Below are 17,626 nucleotides of genomic sequence, written 5' to 3' on the forward strand. Positions count from 1 at the left end.
GGGATTGCAGCCTTGGAAGGGAGCCCAAACCTCTGCATGTCTACTTAGAAGCAAGCCCTACTGGCTTAAATTGCCAATCAGGTTGAGAAAATTGGGCTGATGCAGCCCTGCCAGCAACTCAGGAGGAGAGAGGAGGCTAAGGGGGGGGGGGTAAATAGAGACAGGATGTGTGGGGAGCAGAGGAGAGTAGGAGCATGGGGGGAGCGATGAGCAACTGGTCGCACTGCACAAGGAGAAGCCCCTCCTCAGTCTAGGGTCTCTGGGGGCTCCTCCTGCCTGCCTAGTAGAGGCTCCACTAACACACACACCATGTCCCAGCATCAGACACCCCCCCCCTCCTCTCAAGCACACTTCTTCCTCCCTGCCTAAACGCAGGCAGGCAGGCAGGCACACTCCCTCCAACAGGACAGGCAGGGGAAGTGACAAAGGAAGGGAGGGCTGGCAGGATGAGTGAAAGAAAGGTGCACATGTGCCTGAATGAGCACATTCAGAAGTCTCAGCTGCTGGAGGGGAGGAGGGCCAGCTCCTCCACAATGCCTGCCATGACTGCTGCGGTCTTTCAGCTCTGCTGGAGGCAAGGGCTAGGCTATCCCCCCTGCACAGACAAGCAATTCCTCCTGGCTGCAGGGAGGGGCAACATACAGTTGAGCGCATTGCTGTGACGATTGCCCCTCCTCCCTCCCGAGTGCCTGGAACTGGCAGGGCTTCGGGCAGCAGCCTAATTATCGTGCACAGGCGCTGTTGCCTGCAAGTTGTTGCCCCCTCAGCCATGTTGTTGCCCCCACCCACCCTGTAGCCCAGTGTACTTCCTACCCCCTGCACTGCCTTAGCTACGCTACTAACTAGATCCATCCCTGACTCAGTGACATATTGCCCCTGCATCTGGAGGTTCGATGTATCCTTCACGGTCAATAACCACTGATAAACTATAGTTCACCATGAATGTTTAGAATTCATTTTAAAAGTCATCTAAGCCAGTGACCAACAACCAACCTTCCCACCAGTGGCATAGGTTTGCTGTCACCCAGTTTGTTAACTCATGCTAACACCCCCATTTATTTATTTATTTATTTATTTATTTATCCATAGAATTGTACAGGTTTCCAAACCAATCAGTAACCAACAAAAAACAGTGGCCAACCTGATGACATTCAGACAACTGAATGAGTATTAGAGTATTTGTTCTGATACATGGAAAAGGGAGCGGACTCACGAAAACATCTTATTGGTTTCATTCTGTGTCATAATAACACCTTGTTAGCTCTCATAACACTTAGGCTCATTGGTCAGTTATGAGTTAAAGAAATCCACTTTTTGTTCCAAAAGGCAATAGTGTTTCCTTTTCTGGTTATTTGGCTATAGCTTTTGATAGAACACAGATATTTTAATGCAGTTTGTTTCATTGCATTCTGCTGTAAATTACACATTGAATGGTATATAACATGATGGCATTATTCCTAAAAGCCATCATTTCCATAATTTTGGTCACTAGTGGTCTCTAATTTTGGTCACCCTTCCCAGGTGTCACTTTATTAACATCTTATTGTTCCATGCTGTGTCATAATAACATCTCATTGGCTCTTTAAATAATCAGTCTCATTGGTAAGTTTTGAGTTAAAGAAATCTACTTTTTGTTACATAAGACAGTTGTATTTTTTTTTCTGTGTTGTTGTTTTTTGGCTATAACCTTTGATAGAATGGAGTTATTTCACTCCAGAATGTTTCATTGCATTCTGCTGTAAATTACACATTGAATGGTATATAACATGATGGTATTATTCCTACAAACCACACTTTTAGTGGGTTTGGTCACTAGTTCCCCCCCCCCCCCGCAGCTTGGCATCTGTGGCCCATGGCCCTCTTGCCCCCCCCCCCCGTTTTAATCCACTGGTCAGATCACAACAGCGGTGACAAAGCTGTGGGAGAAACAGAACTCCTTGACCACCTGCCCATCCTGCCCGGTTTGGTAGGGTTTGGCAGGCCTGCGGGTTTGGTGCCTTTCCTCACATGAGTCTTGCCTTCTCAGCCTATGCCTTTGTGGCCTTTGTGGAGTAGGTTAGAGTGCCTAGAGTTAGTCCATGCTGTGTCAACTGCAGAGACAGAAGGAGAGGGATCGAGAGAATGTTGCAAGTCAGCGATAGCCATTCCAACACCCATGAGATCAGGTTTGGTGCTGGGGATATGTTTTATGGGGTGATCCCAGCTGGGCAGATTCCCAAGCCAGTCTCCCTGTGACGCTGTGGCTACTACCGCCTCATAGAGCTTGTGGCTGAAGCCTTGCTCGATCTCTCAGGAAATCAGGCCATGACACAGCTCCTTGACAAGGAGTCTTGACTGAGCTGCAGATGTCAAGCTGCCTGGCACAGAGGCCCTGTTCTCTGCCAACTATAACAGAGAAGGGCACCAGGGATGTGAATGGTCCAAAGCTAAGAATCCAAGAAATCTCAGCCCAAGCTTCTCATGTTTGTCTCAGTGATATCTCAGCTTCTGAGTCTGCTATATGTTCCCACTCATCTAGGGAGAATTGTGAGCTATCAGGGGATGATGGTGAGAATATAAAAGAGAATGACATGAAAAGGCCTTTCCTACAGAGCTGATCCCATGGTTCTTGGGTAAAGTAACATAGGTGCTCAGCCTCTACACTGGCACAGAGATCAAGGCAGCACCACTTTTTCATCATTCTCAAGGCATCAGAGCAGTGCTTCTCCAGGGCTTGGTTAGGCCTCAGTGGCCTATCCCCTGATGTTTTTCACTGAGTGATGGAAGCAGAGTGGGCCACCTCATCTTGCCCCAAAATACACAGCGCACCTCGTTAGCACATTGTACTCCCTTCTGGACACTACCTCAGTCTCTCAGGAAATCAGTCCAGAGCACAGCAACTCAACAGGGTTGTGGCAGTATTTGCTGGGAATACTTGGGCAGAGAAGCATACAGAAAGATGACAAGGGTGATTGAGTTCAGCAATGTCTTGAGGCAACTTGGGTTAATGCTCAGATTAATGCTTAGTTTTGTTCATTGCCTTCTGCCCCTTTCCAGGTTGGCCCTTAAGTTCTTATGAGGGATCTCATGGAACTTTCTCCTGCCAGGGAACAGCATTGCCCCTGAGTTCTGAAAATGCCTGCCTTTTGAAGGGCTCCTGGTCTAAGAAACTCAGTTTGAGTTCACTTGCCATATACATGAGAACTGCTGCATGTTCACGTACCTGCAGCAGATTTGGGACTTTGTGTGGAGGAAGGAGTCTGATGGCCCAATTTAAGTGGCAGTAGTCCTGGAATTTCCAGGTGGTTGCCATTGCTCCAGGACTTGACTTTAGCTGAAGTGGCCCTGACCAGCCTTTTCCTTTGACACAGATCTCCACATGACACAGTTTTTCCACATGACATCTAGAACTCTAGATCTCTATTTCTATAAAGTTTTTAAAGCCCTGCTTACCTGCATTGGTAGGTGCTTTTTTCCTATGTGCAGGAAGAAGCCTGATTTCCCATATGCAGGTCTCCAAGTTGAATTGTAATACCTGAAAGCTAACTCAGGCAGAATGTGTTTTCTGGTTGACTTCAAGCTGGTGAAACTTGCAGAAAGGTTTTTCTTGCCAGCCACACACAAGCAGAGGGTAGATTGTTGCTGCTTCCCTGTGTGCAGAAAAGGGGTCTTGAGCCTCTTGGGGCTGGGCAAGTGCAGTTCTTGGCTATGAAATGTTCATTTTTGCGGATGGCAAGCTCTGCATTGTCTCTCTCTGTTACAGTATGTGCCCCATACAGCAAGGCAATTTGGTGGCTGGATAAGGCAGGCCTACCAGACTGCTGCTGTGTATAAGCAAATGTAAGCATACCTGTCAGACAATGGGGCAAGGACCAATCAGGGCAAAGTGCTGAGTCATTGCACAGAACAAGGAGAGATGGGAAAAGCTAATGCAATCCCCACCCAGGATGATGCAATGACATTCCTCAGGGATGAGGTCATGGCCTTTCCCATTGGCTGACAGGAGTATAAATGGCCAACAAGCACACTCCACTGGGTGAGTTGTAGGAGTGAGTTGCTGCATGAATCTCTGCTGGATGGATACCTGATTTACTGACTACTTGGACTGTTTGCTGGACTGCCTCTGCTTGCTGATTTTTGGAACTGCCTTCTACCTGTAAATACTGCCTGTAAATAGACTCTGGTGTTGGTACTTCCCTGGGTCTTGCCTCCTTTTTTTGGCGTTCTTCCCTGTGCTCTGAGCACCACACACTGCAGCTGCCGGTTTGCGCTTCTGCTATCTCTGTGTTTTGCCCAATTATCTCTAACACTCTCTCTCTCTGCAGCCCCCAGTACTTGAAGCAAGATTCCCCAAGAATGTTCTGTCCCTGCCAGCTGCCTGCATCTACAGTTCCTATTGTATTGCTAATTCACCATCCAGTTATGCTCTGGGCTAGGAAACTTTCCCTATTAGCCTATTTGCAGGTTAAGACCCTTGGAAATGCCTTAGGTCCTGTAGCATGTAACAGTCAGCCACAGAGGTATGCTGATTTTCAATAAACTCCCTGCTACCTCCAACCTTTTGGGGGGGGAGGGGGCAAAACAAATGTGATATTGCTTGGGTTTTTCCTCATTTTCTGCTTTTGAAAACACTACAGTGTTGCTTGCTTTCTTTTTCTTCAAGTCAGTCTGTTTTTATGCAGACTGACACCACTAGGTCTGCATTGGGGAAGATGAGGCTGTTCCTCATCTGCGTTCTGAGAACCCCAGTCTAGGACTCCTTCTTAGCCAATTTGTCTTTTTGTGTCTGTTACCTTCATAAATTATCTGCATAAATGAAATTGCACCCTGTACTTGATACTTTCCATGGAATTGCACCCAGTACTTGATATGGAAATGGTTGTGTCTTATTTTGGGTATGAATGAGAATTGAGGAGCAGGGTGAAATGGAGAATGCTGTCTTTGTGTTTTGTACAACTGTTTAGTTGTAGCTGGTGACAGGGTGTTCTGACCTTCATTTCCCCTCTTCGCATTGCTGTCCTTTATGAAAATTATCCTTGTCATGTTTGTCTCTCTTTCAGGTGAATGTCAGTGTGGATTATATCCGACCAGCCAGCAGTGCGACAGACTCAGCACCTGCTTTCTCAGAGCGCACCTGTTCCACGGTCACCATTGGCGGCATGTGAGTATTGGACTTCAGGAATGGGGATGGGGTGGAGGATTAGCTGCCTCAGGGGTCTCCCCTGCATCTGGCAATCAGAGGCAGCCTACCTTTAAAACCAAGAACTTGCACGTACCTACTATGACTTGTAACCCGTCATGAACTTTTCCTCCAGAAATGTGTCCAATCCCCTCTTAAAGGCATCCAGGCAAGATGCCATCTCTACTTCCTGTGGCAAAGAGTTCCACAAACTAATTACACGCTGGGTAAAGAAATATTTTCTTTTGTCTGTCCTAACTCTCCCAACACTCAACTTTCATGGATATCCCCTGGTTCTGGTATTATGGGAAAGTGTAAAGAGCATCTCTCTATCCACTCTGTCCAACCCCTGCATAATTTTGTATGTCTCAATCATGTCTCCCTCAGGCGCCTCTTTTCCAGACTGAAGAGGCCCAAATGCTGTAGCCTTTCCTCATAGGGAAGGTGCCCCAGCCCAGTAATCATTTTGGTTGCTCTCTTTTGCACTTTTTCCATTTCCACTACATCTTTTTTGAGGTGTGGCAACTAGAACTGGACACACTACTCCAGGTGTGGCCTTACCATTGATTTGTACAATATTTGTAAAACAATTGTACAACAAATACAATATTTGTATAATGGCAATACAATATTAGCTGTCTTATTCTCAATACCTTTCCTAATGATCCCAAGCATGGAATCAGTTCTTTTCACTGCTTCTGCATATTGGGTCGACACTTTCATTGAGCTGTCCACAAGCAGCCCAAGATCTTTCTCCTGATCTGTCTCAGTTCAGAACCCATTGGCCTATATGTAAAGTTTTGATTCTTTGCCCCAATGTGCATGACTTTACACATACTTATATTAAAACGCATCTGCCATTTTGCTGCCCAGTCTTCCAGTTTGGAGATAACCTTCTGGAGCTCTTCACAATCTCTGCTGGTCACCACTCAGAAAAGTTTGGTGTCATCTGCAAATGTGGCTACCTCACTGCTTAGCCCTGCCTCCAGGTCATTTATGAACAGGTTGAAAAGTACAGGTCCCAGGACAAATCCTTGGGGCACTCCACTTTTCACGTCTCTCTGTTGTGAAAATTGCCCATTGACACTTCTTAGACCTCAACAAGTTCTTAATCCAGGACCTGCCCTGTAATTCCCTGACTGAGGAGTTTTCTCAGCAGCCTTTGGTGAGCGACAATGTCAAACGCCTTCTGAATGTCCATATATATAATATCTACAGGTTCTCTCGCATTCACACGTCTGTTGACCTTTTCAAAGAATTATAAAAGGTTCATGAGGCAAGACACACCCTTACAGAAGCCATACTGGTTCTCCTTCAGCAAGGCTTGTTCATCTATGTGTTTAAAGATTTTATCTTTGATGAGACATTCCACCATCTTTCCTGGAACAGACATTAGGCTGACTGGCCTTTAATTACTAGGGTCTCCCCTCCTTCCCTTTTTAAAGATTGGTGTGACATTTGCTATCTTCCAATCCTCTGGCACTGTGGCTGTTTTGAGGGACAAGTTGCATATTACAGTCCAGAGATCAGCAACTTCATGCTTCAATTCCTTAGTAACTCTTGGGTGGATGCCATCTGAGCTCAGTGACTTATTAATCTTTAATTTGTCAATTAGGTCTGAAACACCTCTTTTAACCTCTATCCGACTTAATTCCTTGGTCAGGGGGGGCTGTTCGGACAGCGGTCTTGTGCTGTGAAGACAGATGCAAACAACTCATTTAATTTCTCTGCCATCTCTAAGTCTCTTTTTAACTTCCCTTTCCCTCCCTCACCGTTGAGAGGTCCATTCGCTTTTCTGTCTGGTTTCCTGCTTCTAACATATTTGAAGAAGCTTTTATTATTCCCCTGAATGTTGCTGGCCATGTGTTCCTCATTGTCATAATCATAGATGGAGAGTTGGATAGGTCTGGGCCCTGAAACAAGCTGGCATTCATAAGAACATAAGAACAGCCCCACTGGATCAGGCCATAGGCCCATCTAGTCCAGCTTCCTGTATCTCCCAGAGGCCCACCAAATGCCCCAGGGAGCACACCAGATAACAAGAGACCTCATCCTGGTGCCCTCCCTTGCATCTGGCATTCTGACATAGCCCATTTCTAAAATCAGGAGGTTGCACATACACATTATGGCTTATAACCCGTAATGGATTTTTCCTCCAGAAACTTGTCCAATCCCCTTTTAAAGGCATCAGTGTGACATTTGCTATCCTCCAATCCTCTGGCCATTTTGAGGGACAAGTTGCATATTTTAGTCAAGAGATCTGCAACTTCATTCTTCAATTCCTTAATAACTCTTGGGTGGATGCCATCAGGGCCTGGTGACTTATTGATCTTTAATTTATCAATGAGGTCTGAAACATCTTCTCTTTTAACCTCTATCTGACTTAATTCCTTGGTCAGGAGGGGCCGTTCAGGCAGCGGTATCTGCCCGAGGTCTTCTGCAGTGAAGACAGATGCAAAGAACTAATTTAATTTCTCTGCCATCTCTAAGTCTCCTTTTATTTCCACTTTCCCTCCCTCACCATCCAGAGGGCCAACTGCTTCTCTGGCGGGTTTCCTGCTTCTGTACTGACCACCCTCGCTTGCCTGGTACTAAGGGCTTGCCAACCTGCCTGGAAGAATATATCCTTTTCTGCATTATGGTAGGAACCTAATGATTTCAGTTCCTTGAACTCTTCAGCAATCCCTGAGAGGGGGCAAAGGAACTGACATGATCTCCTTGCTCACAATGTCTAGCTGCTAAGATAATGAAAGACTCATAGGTGCCTGCCTCATGGCTTCTCCAGTCCCAATTAAATGGATCTACTCTAAAATACAGGTCTGCTCCTGTCCCTTGTTATCCGTTGGGGTTCTGTTCCAGAACCCCTAGAGGATTAAAAAAAAATCTGTGGACAAAAAAACAGGAAAAATAGATTTAAAGACCCACTTCCAGGTTTCTTGCCTCTCCATTGTTCCTAATGGAATAAGGTTGTACCTCAACATCTGCAGGTGTTTGATTCTGGGACTCCCTGCTGATACCATAAAATATGTTAAATAAAAGCAGTTTAAAAAAATTAAAAGGTGCGTCCCTTTACAATTGTGGTTTTAAAACAGCTTTTCAAACTGTTGTAGAGAGTCAGTTAGCAATTAGAAATGCAAAGGATCCCTTGCCTGTGCCTGGCACAGCTGAATAATAATCAGAATGGAGTAATCACTTGCATGACTGTTTCTCTACAACAGTAAGAAAAGCAGTTTTTTTAAAACTGTGATTTTAAAGAGATGCATTTTTCCCCTCTACCAGAATCAGCACATTCCTTCTCATTTGCAGTGGCCATTTGTGTTGAGTGAAATCTGTGTATAAGAAATCTGTGTATAACAAAGTTGGACCTGTAAGTATACTCTGAATAAAACAGGTCAACCCCGTTCAAATAACCATACTAAGTAAGAGCATAGAGCCAGGCCTGCCTTGTGAGTGGACCTGTGTTCTCACACATTTAGCACCGGGACCCACATTTTAGGATGAGAATCTGTCAGGACCCACTGGAAGTGATGTCTTGACATCATCAAGCAGGAACATTTTTAAAAATCCTAGGCTGCAATCCTGCCCACACTTACCCAGGAGTAAGTCCAATTTTCTATCATTATTAAAGAATACAAATAGTAGCCTGTTCAAAGTACAGATTTCCCCAAATGCAGTCACATACCATGGCAGTATCAAGTCTATTATATTAAAAAATAAAATATTGAAATGAATGGGGAAACTGAAACTGGCTTGCGACCCACCTAGTGGGTCCCAACCCATGGTCATCTGTTCAATTGTCAGAATTTCCTCCACTACTACCAGGTGACCCTAGTGAACTATCACCCTCAATCGCTCTATCTTCCATAATGAAATTTTTTTTGTATTTGATTTTCACGTGGTAGTATTCAGTCCCATATGATCTTGCCATTATGCAAAAACATAAAGGGGTACTATGCCTACCTCCTCTCTCACTATTCAGTTAGTCTAAAAATAAAAAATAAAAATTAAAAAATTTCCTTGTCTTTTCTCAGCCTGTTCACAAAATGAATTTCTGCCCATAATTATCAGGGTTCATTTCGCTACCATTGCTACTATGTCAAGGTCTTGAGGGCAAGATCCCTAGTTAATTATCCCGCTGCCTCCAGCCCAAGACGAAACATCTCACAATGGAGAGAGGTGAAAAGCGGTGTGCCCCAAGGATCTGTCTGGGACCAGTGCTTTTCAACCTCTTCATAAATGACCGGGAGACAGGGGTAAGCAGTGAGGTGGCTAAGTTTGCAGACGACACCAAACTTTTCCGAGTGGTAAAGACCAGAAGTGATTGTGAGGAGCTCCAGAAGGATCTCTCCAGACTGGCAGAATGGGCAGCAAAATGGCAGATGCGCTTCAATGTCAGTAAGTGTAAAGTCATGCACATTGGGGCAAAAAATCAAAACTTTAGATATAGGCTGATGGATTCTGAGCTGTCTGTGACAGATCAGGAGAGAGATCTTGTGGTGGTGGTGGACAGGTCGATGAAAGTGTCGACCCAATGTGCGGCGGCAGTGAAGAAGGCCAATTCTATGCTTGGGATCATTAGGAAGGGTATTGAGAACAAAACGGCTAGTATTATAATGCCGTTGTACAAATCTATGGTAAGGCCACACCTGGAGTATTGTGTCCAGTTCTGGTCGCCGCATCTCAAAAAAGACATAGTGGAAATGGAAAAGGTGCAAAAGAGAGCAACTAAGATGATTACGGGGCTGGGGCACCTTCCTTATGAGGAAAGGCTACGGCGTTTGGGCCTCTTCAGCCTAGAAAAGAGATGCTTGAGGGGGGACATGATTGAGACATACAAAAATATGCAGGGAATGGACAGAGTGGATAGGGAGATGCTCTTTACACTCTCACATAATACCAGAACCAGGGGACATCCACTAAAATTGAGTGTTGGGCGGGTTAGGACAGACAAAAGAAAATATTTCTTTACTCAGCGTGTGGTTGGTCTTTGGAACTCCTTGCCACAGGATGTGGTGCTGGCGTCTAGCCTAGATGCGTTTAAAAGAGGATTGGACAAGTTTCTGGAGGAAAAATGCATTATGGGGTACAAGCCATGATGTGTATGCGCAACCTCCTGATTTTAGAAATGGGTTAAGTCAGAATGCCAGATGTAGGGGAGGGCACCAGGATGAGGTCTCTTGTTATCTGGTGTGCTCCCTGGGGCATTTGGTGGGCCGCTGTGAGATACAGGAAGCTGGACTAGATGGGTCTATGGCCTGATCCAGTGGGGCTGTTCTTATGTTCTTATCACCAGAGAGATTCCCAGGGCTAAATCTCTCTTCCTTGCAATATGTTGTTTGATAGGTTCTCTTCCAATTCCTCTTTCTTACTTTGTTTCTCAAACCGTGGGTCAGGACCCACTAGGTGGGTCACAAGTCAGTTTCAGGTGGGACCCCATTCATTTCAATATTTTATTTTAATATAGTAAACTTGATGCTGCCATGGTATGCTACTGCATTTGGGGAAATCTTACAGATCTGTACTTAGAACAAGTTACTATGTGTATTCTTTCAACAATAATAGTAGATAGGACTTACTCCTGGGTAAGTGTGGGTAGGATTGCAGCCTAGGATTGTTAAAAATGTTCCTGCATGATGATGTCACTTTTGGTCATGACATCACTTCTGGTAGGTCCTGACAGATTCTAAAAAGTGGGTCCTGGTGCTAAATGTGTGAGAACCACTGTTATAAGGGAGTAATGATTCCCAGATACCTCAGTGAGACCCGGATGAAAAGGAATAAGAAGCACAGAATTTATTAAGATTTATTAATTATAATAAAGACAAAAAAGGGCTTTTGCACAATCCAGATAATGCAGTTACTAAAGGTATAACAATTATAAGAAGCTCCCAAACCTGCAGGAGTCCCCCTTTTGTGAACTTGCTGAAAAACTACAAAGACAAGATAAAAATCTAACACGGTGTAACTCTTTTACTGATTAGATAGTCACTAATCTGATTAGACAGATTAGTTTAATTTCTCTCATTTACTCACAACAGCAGAGTGAGGCTAACTCTCGCTTAGATCTCATCCACCAGGAAGGCAACAAAGTTCCTTTTGTTTTTATGCTCTTTGCTAGTGAACCCAACCATTCTCACCTGAATCTTTTACACCTGAGGAGCCCCAGCTACTCTAATAGAATCAAAGCAAGAGAAAGCAAGAACCCACATGAAACAACAGTTTCATGACAGATGATAAGGTCACATCTGGAGTATTGTGTTCAGTTCTGGTCACCCCAGTTCAAAAAGGACATAGTGGAACTAGCAAAGGTGCAGAAGAGAGTGGCCAAAATGATTACTGGGCTGGGGCGCCTTCCTTATGAAGAAAAGCTACAGCGTTTGGGGCTCTTGAATCTGAAAAAAAGGCATCTGAGGGGGACAAATTGGTCACTTGTGTTTAATAGAGGCCCATGTTATACCCAAGCTGTAGTCTGGTGTCTTCCTTTGGGGGTATGAGAGTAAATAGAATACCAAATGCAGGAAGGAGGCAGCAAGGTGCAAGTATCTTATGGTCTTGTGTGCTCCCTGGGGCATCTGTGGGGCTCTGTGAGATGCAGAATCTGCACTAGATGGGCCCTGGGTCTTACCCAGCAGGGCTGCTCTTATGTGCCTCTTCTTGACCTTTTACTTCCAGGATCTCTACTCCTGTCCTCTGATTTACCTCTTCACATACTGGATTGCTTGTGCCTCTTTCCACACAGCTCCTGGTATTGGCATAGCTAAGGGAGCTTGAGGGGATCAATTGCCCTGGATCTCAAGTTTTAGGAGATCTATAAGCTGAGCTTCAATAGTGGCCAAATTTGAAAACCTTAGTAATTAGGAATAATAATACCATCATGGTAATTTTGATTTCACTGTGGGGCCTCCAAAATCTTCTTTGACCCAGTAGGTACCCTAGCTATGCTACCGACTCCTCGTATAAATGAAGCATAGGGTGGAAAGCAGCTGGTGGAAGGGAGGGAGGGAGGGAAGGAAGGAAGGAAGGAGATAGTGCCTATTCCTGGTTGCATGTCGTTGCACACACTGCATCAGCGGTTGCCTCAGCAGGTGATTTTTAACTGTGCTGACCCTCTTCTTTTCTCCTGGCCTGGCTTATTTTTTAGCTGTTGGTAATAATTCTACTTAGCCCCTGATGCCAATGGTTGTGCCTAGAAGGACTTTGGGGACAGGTGAACTGTCCTTCCAACCTAAAATCTTCTGGAGTTCCCATTGTGGAATGTAGCACAGCTGCAAATGAAAAGAAGAATTGAAAAGAGTCTGTGTGGGATATGAAAGGGTATGTGATCAGCAGATGCAGAAATGGTGGCTTATTCAAAATAATTTATGCCAAGAGGATGATTAGTTGCAAGGAGAGGGGTCAATTGGAACATTCCAAGAAGAGTGATTTCTTGTTACTCTGGTTCTTCAAGGAACTATGAAATCTTTATTCTCCTTGGTCTGACCCCTAAAATCAAAATAGTTGATTTTCCACCCTAAGTTCCCTTCTATCAGCCTGGGGAGCAGCCACTTGGGAAGTGGATGAGAAGTTGATAAACTCACCCACTGAGTCCAGGTTGGAAGGTTATCCAAGTGAAGCTGCTTATTAGTTTTATTTGGAGAGTTTCCTCAGCTAGGAGAATGTTTCTGTCTTCTTCTTTTCCCCATTTTTGAAGCTGAACAGGATCCAATGTGATTCTCAATCGGGAGGTTGAAGACAAAAAAACCAGCTAAACCTCTTTTCCCAGAAGGTCTTTAGGATTGTTCTACTAAAAGTAGAGGCTCTAGCTGTCAAAATTAAAGGAGAATGAGAGTGCCCACAAATGGAGACTGTAGCATAGTACTGTCCTGGTGGCCATCTTCAATATCCCCCTAAAATCAAACTAGTTATGGTAATTCTACACAGTCTCTTTACCTGGGATCAAACTGGGTGGACTGTTTATTTTGCAGTCTTTCCCTTTCTTCAGCTCTAAATTCTAGTCCTTAAAGATATTGGAGACTGAAGTAAATTGAAGATTGGCTGTGAGGCACTCCTGATCATAAAGCAGCTATTAGGAAAAAAGATATCCTTTTTGATCAAATCAGGCAGTTCAGGCAGGGAATGAGCAGCAGTGCTGCAGAATTCAACTCTGTAAATCAAAAACCTCTCATAACTGGAACAAACTATTCCACATTTGGTTGGGAGATAAGGCAAGACAAAAAGCAGACTCTGTGACATGGTGGTGGAGTTATTGCCCCTGAGATCAGGGAGGTCTCAGTTCACCCCCTCATGGGTGGGAGGGGGATGCAGCTCTGTTGACTCTCTAGTTTTCCACCAGTGGCTAATTCCTCTCTGTTGTCCACTCAAAAGTTCTTCATAGAGTCTTCCTTTATCACTCCTGTGCTGCTAACAGCCCTTTCTCTTGCCTTGTAGCAACATTGCAGAAGCCTTGGTCAGCAAGGGGCTGGCCACTGTCATACGCTATCGCCAAGATGATGACCAACGTTCTTCATGCTATGATGAGTTGCTAACTGCAGAGGCAAGGTAAGCATGGTTGTTTGCAATCTCCCTGTCAGGTGGATAGCCTGAAAGGGGTAAGCAAGGCAGACTAGGTATCTTTTTGGTATTCTTCAGCCTAGTGAAGGGCTCGTGAACTCAAACCAACCATCAACCCAAAGCTTCTGGTTCCTCCTATTCCAAACCATGGAGCTTGGATGTGGCAATTGTGATTTGGAGGTTCTTTTCAACTTGTTCATAGGTTCATATTGTGTTCAACCTGTTCATATTGTGAAGAGCTCTAGAAGGATCTCTCCATACTGGGAGAATGGGCACAAAATGCAGATGTGTTTCAATGTAAGCAAGTGTAAAGTAATGAACACTGGGGCAAGAAATAAAAACTTCATATATACTGCTTGAGTCTCATTATTTGCAAAGGTTCCATTCCTAGAACTCACATGGATGGCAAAAATCACATTAAAGCAAATCCATTTTTTTAAAAATGACCCTTTGCTAGGTGATTTAAAAACAGCCTTGCTGGCCTTTGTGATGTAAGACCAGACAACATCTGATTGTTTCCCTCGAGGCACTTAGAAAAGCTTAACTCCGAGTCAGCAACCCCTCCCTTCACACAGAGCAAACTGATTATCTTTCTTTCACATGGTCAGGGAGAAGGGAGGGGTCACTTGCCTTGGAATGAAGCTGTAACTGCCTGGAGAATGATGGATTTTCAGACAGCTGCCCTCTCTCGCATTAATGAGGCTGTTGTTAAAACAACTTTTTTCCTTTAATTTAAAGGGCCCTTCTCATTCCATTGAGATAGAAAAATCCATGGATAATTAAGTTATACCCGTAATTGCTTGCATGTCTCTCTCTACAACAGTAAGAAAAGCAGTTTTTTTAAACTGATTTGAAAGGGATGCATTTTCCCCTTTCTCCAGGGATCAGCACATTCCTTCTCATTTGAAGTGGCCATTCGTGTTGAGTCAAATCCGTGTATAAAAAATCTATGATTAACAAGGTTGGACGTGTATTCTGATGGATCATGAGCTTACTGTAACAAATCAGAAGGGACATCTTGGGGTGCTGGTGGACAGCTTGATGAAAGTGTCAACCCGATGCTTGGCAGCAGTTAAGAAGGCCAGTTCCATGCTAAGGGTATTGAGAATATAACAGCCAATATGATAATGCCATTGTACACATTGATGGTAAGGCCACACATGGAGCCGTGTGTACAATTCTGGTTGACACGTGTCAAAAAGGATATAGTTGAATTAGTAGGAATGGGAACAAGTCGGGTGACTCAAGACCGAGTTGTGAAAATCAGCATTTTTTGCTGACTCATAAGAACATAAGAACAGTCCCACTGGATCAGGCCATAGACCCATCTAGTCCAGCTTCCTGTATCTCACAGCGGCCCACCAAATGCCCCAGGGAGCACACCAGATAACAAGAGACCTGCAAGGCCTCCTGGGAATTGTAGTTAAGAACATAAGAACAGCCCCACTGGATCAGGCCATAGGCCCATCTAGTCCAGCTTCCTGTATCTCACAGCGGCCCACCAAATGCCCCAGGGAGCACACAAGACAGCAAGAGACCTGCATCCTGGTACCCTCCCTTGCATCTGACATAGCCCATTTCTAAAATCAGGAGGTTGCACATACACATCATGGCTTGTAACCTGGAATGGATTTTCCTCCAGAAACTTGTCCAATCCCCTTTTAAAGGCATCCAGGCCAGATGCCATCACCACATCTTGTGGTAAGGAGTTCCACAGACCAACCACACGCTGAGTAAAGAAATATTTTCTTTTGTCTGTTCTAACTCTCCCAACATTCAATTTTAGTGGAGGTCCCCTGGTTCTGGTGTTATGTGCGAGTGTAAAGAGCATCTCTCTATCCACTTTATCCTTCCCATGCATAATTTTGTATGTCTCAATCATGTCCCCCCTCAGGCACCTCTTTTCTAGGCTGAAGAGGCCCAAATGCCGTAGCCTTTCCTCATAAGGAAGGTGCCCCAGCCCAGAAATCATCTTAGTTGCTCTCTTTTGCACCTTTTCCATTTCCACTATGTCCTTTTTGAAATATGGCGACCAGAACTGGACACAATACTCCAGGTGTGGCCTTACCATCGATTTGTACAACGGCATTATAATACTAGCCGTTTTGTTCTCAATACCTTTTCTAATGATCCCAAGCATAGAAATGGTCTTTTTTTACTGCTGCTACACATTGGGTTGATACATTCATTGAGCTGTCCACCACCACCCCAAGATCTCTCTCCTGATCTATCACAGACAGCTCAGAACCCATTAGCCTATATGTGAAGTTCTGATTTTTTGCCCCAATGTGCATGACTTTACAATTACTTACATTGAAACGCATCTGCCATTTTGCTGCCCATTCTGCCAGTTTGGAGAGATCCTTCCGGAGCTCCTCACAATCACTTCTGTTCTTCACCACTCGGAAAAGTTTGGTGTCATCTGCAAACTTAGCCATCTCACTACTCAGCCCTGTCTCCATGTAATTTATGAAGAGGTTGAAAAGCACCTGTCCCAGGAGAGATCCTTGGGGCACACCACTTTTCACCTCTCCCTTATTGTGAAAATTGCCCATTGACACCCACTCTCTGTTTCCTGGACTTCAACCAATTCTCAATCCATGAGAGCTTAACTTTTTGTTGAAAAGTGGTATATAAATACTGTTAATGATGATGATGATGATGATGATGATGATGATGATGATGATGATGAGAGGATCTGCCCTCTAATTTCCTGACTATGGAGTTTTCTCAGTAGCCTTTGGTGAGGGACCGTGTCAGACACCTTCTAAAAGTCCAGATATATAATGTCCACGGGTTCTCCCACATCCACATGCCTGTTGACTTTTTCAAAGAATTCTATAACGTTTGTGAGGCAAGACTTACCCTTACAGAAGCCAGGCTGATTCTCCCTCAGCAAGGCCTGTTCGTCTCTGTGTTTTGAGATCCTATCTTTGATGAGGCATTCCACCATCTTACCCGGTATAGATGTTAGGCTGACCGGCCTATAGTTTCCCGGGTCCCCCCTCTTTCCCTTTTTAAAGATAGGCGTGACATTTGCTATCCTCCAATCCTCTGGCACTGTGGCCGTTTTGCAGGAGAATAATAATAATAGTTAGTTGGCAACCTTCAGTCTCAAAAGACTATGGTATTGCGCTCTGAAAGGTGGTTCTGGAACAGCGTCTAGTGTGGCTGAAAAGGCCGATTCGGGAGTGACAATCCCTTCCACACTGGGAGCAAGTGCAGTCTGTCCCTGGCCTGTCTCCCTGGCTATGGGCCTTCCTTCTTTGCCTCTTAGCCTCAGACTGTTGGCCAAGTGTCTCTTCAAACTGGAAAGGCCATGTTGCAAAGCCTGCCTCCAAGCGGGCCGCTCAGAGGCCAGGGTTTCCCACTTGTTGAGGTCCACTCCTAAGGCCTTCAGATCCCTCTTGCAGATGTCCTTGTATCGCAGCTGTGGTCTACCTGTAGGGCGCTTTCCTTGCACGAGTTCTCCATAGAGGAGATCCTTTGGGATCCGGCCATCATCCATTCTCACGACATGACCGAGCCAACGCAGGCGTCTCTGTTTCAGTAGTGCATACATGCTAGGGATTCCAGCACGTTCCAGGACTGTGTTGTTTGAAACTTTGTCCTGCCAGGTGATGCCGAGAATACGTCGGAGGCAGCGCATGTGGAAAGCATTCAGTTTCCTCTCCTGTTGTGAGTGAAGAGTCCATGACTCGCTGCAGTACAGAAGTGTACTCAGGATGCAAGCTCTGTAGACCTGGATCTTGGTATGTTCCGTCAGCTTCTTGTTGGACCAGACTCTCTTTGTGAGTCTGGAAAACGTGGTAGCTGCTTTACCGATGCGTTTGTTTAGCTCGGTATCGAGAGAAAGAGTGTCGGAGATCGTTGAGCCAAGGTACACAAAGTCATGGACAACTTCCAGTTCATGCGCAG

General features: G+C 44.9%; 1 protein-coding gene across 2 annotated transcripts in view; it reads left to right on the forward strand.

Moving 5' to 3' along the window:
• SND1 (staphylococcal nuclease and tudor domain containing 1) overlaps nucleotides 1-17,626 on the forward strand; it is a 252,010-nt gene that overhangs the window by 115,693 nt on the left and 118,691 nt on the right. For both annotated transcript variants that reach the window (XM_066634033.1, XM_066634034.1), the window contains exons 12-13: nucleotides 5,040-5,140; nucleotides 13,586-13,696. In XM_066634033.1, the coding sequence (XP_066490130.1) occupies nucleotides 5,040-5,140; nucleotides 13,586-13,696 (212 nt within the window). The remainder of the gene's footprint in view (nucleotides 1-5,039; nucleotides 5,141-13,585; nucleotides 13,697-17,626) is intronic.

Source organism: Tiliqua scincoides, chromosome 7 (genome assembly GCF_035046505.1).
Source record: "Tiliqua scincoides isolate rTilSci1 chromosome 7, rTilSci1.hap2, whole genome shotgun sequence".
NCBI classification, from domain to species: domain Eukaryota; kingdom Metazoa; phylum Chordata; class Lepidosauria; order Squamata; family Scincidae; genus Tiliqua; species Tiliqua scincoides.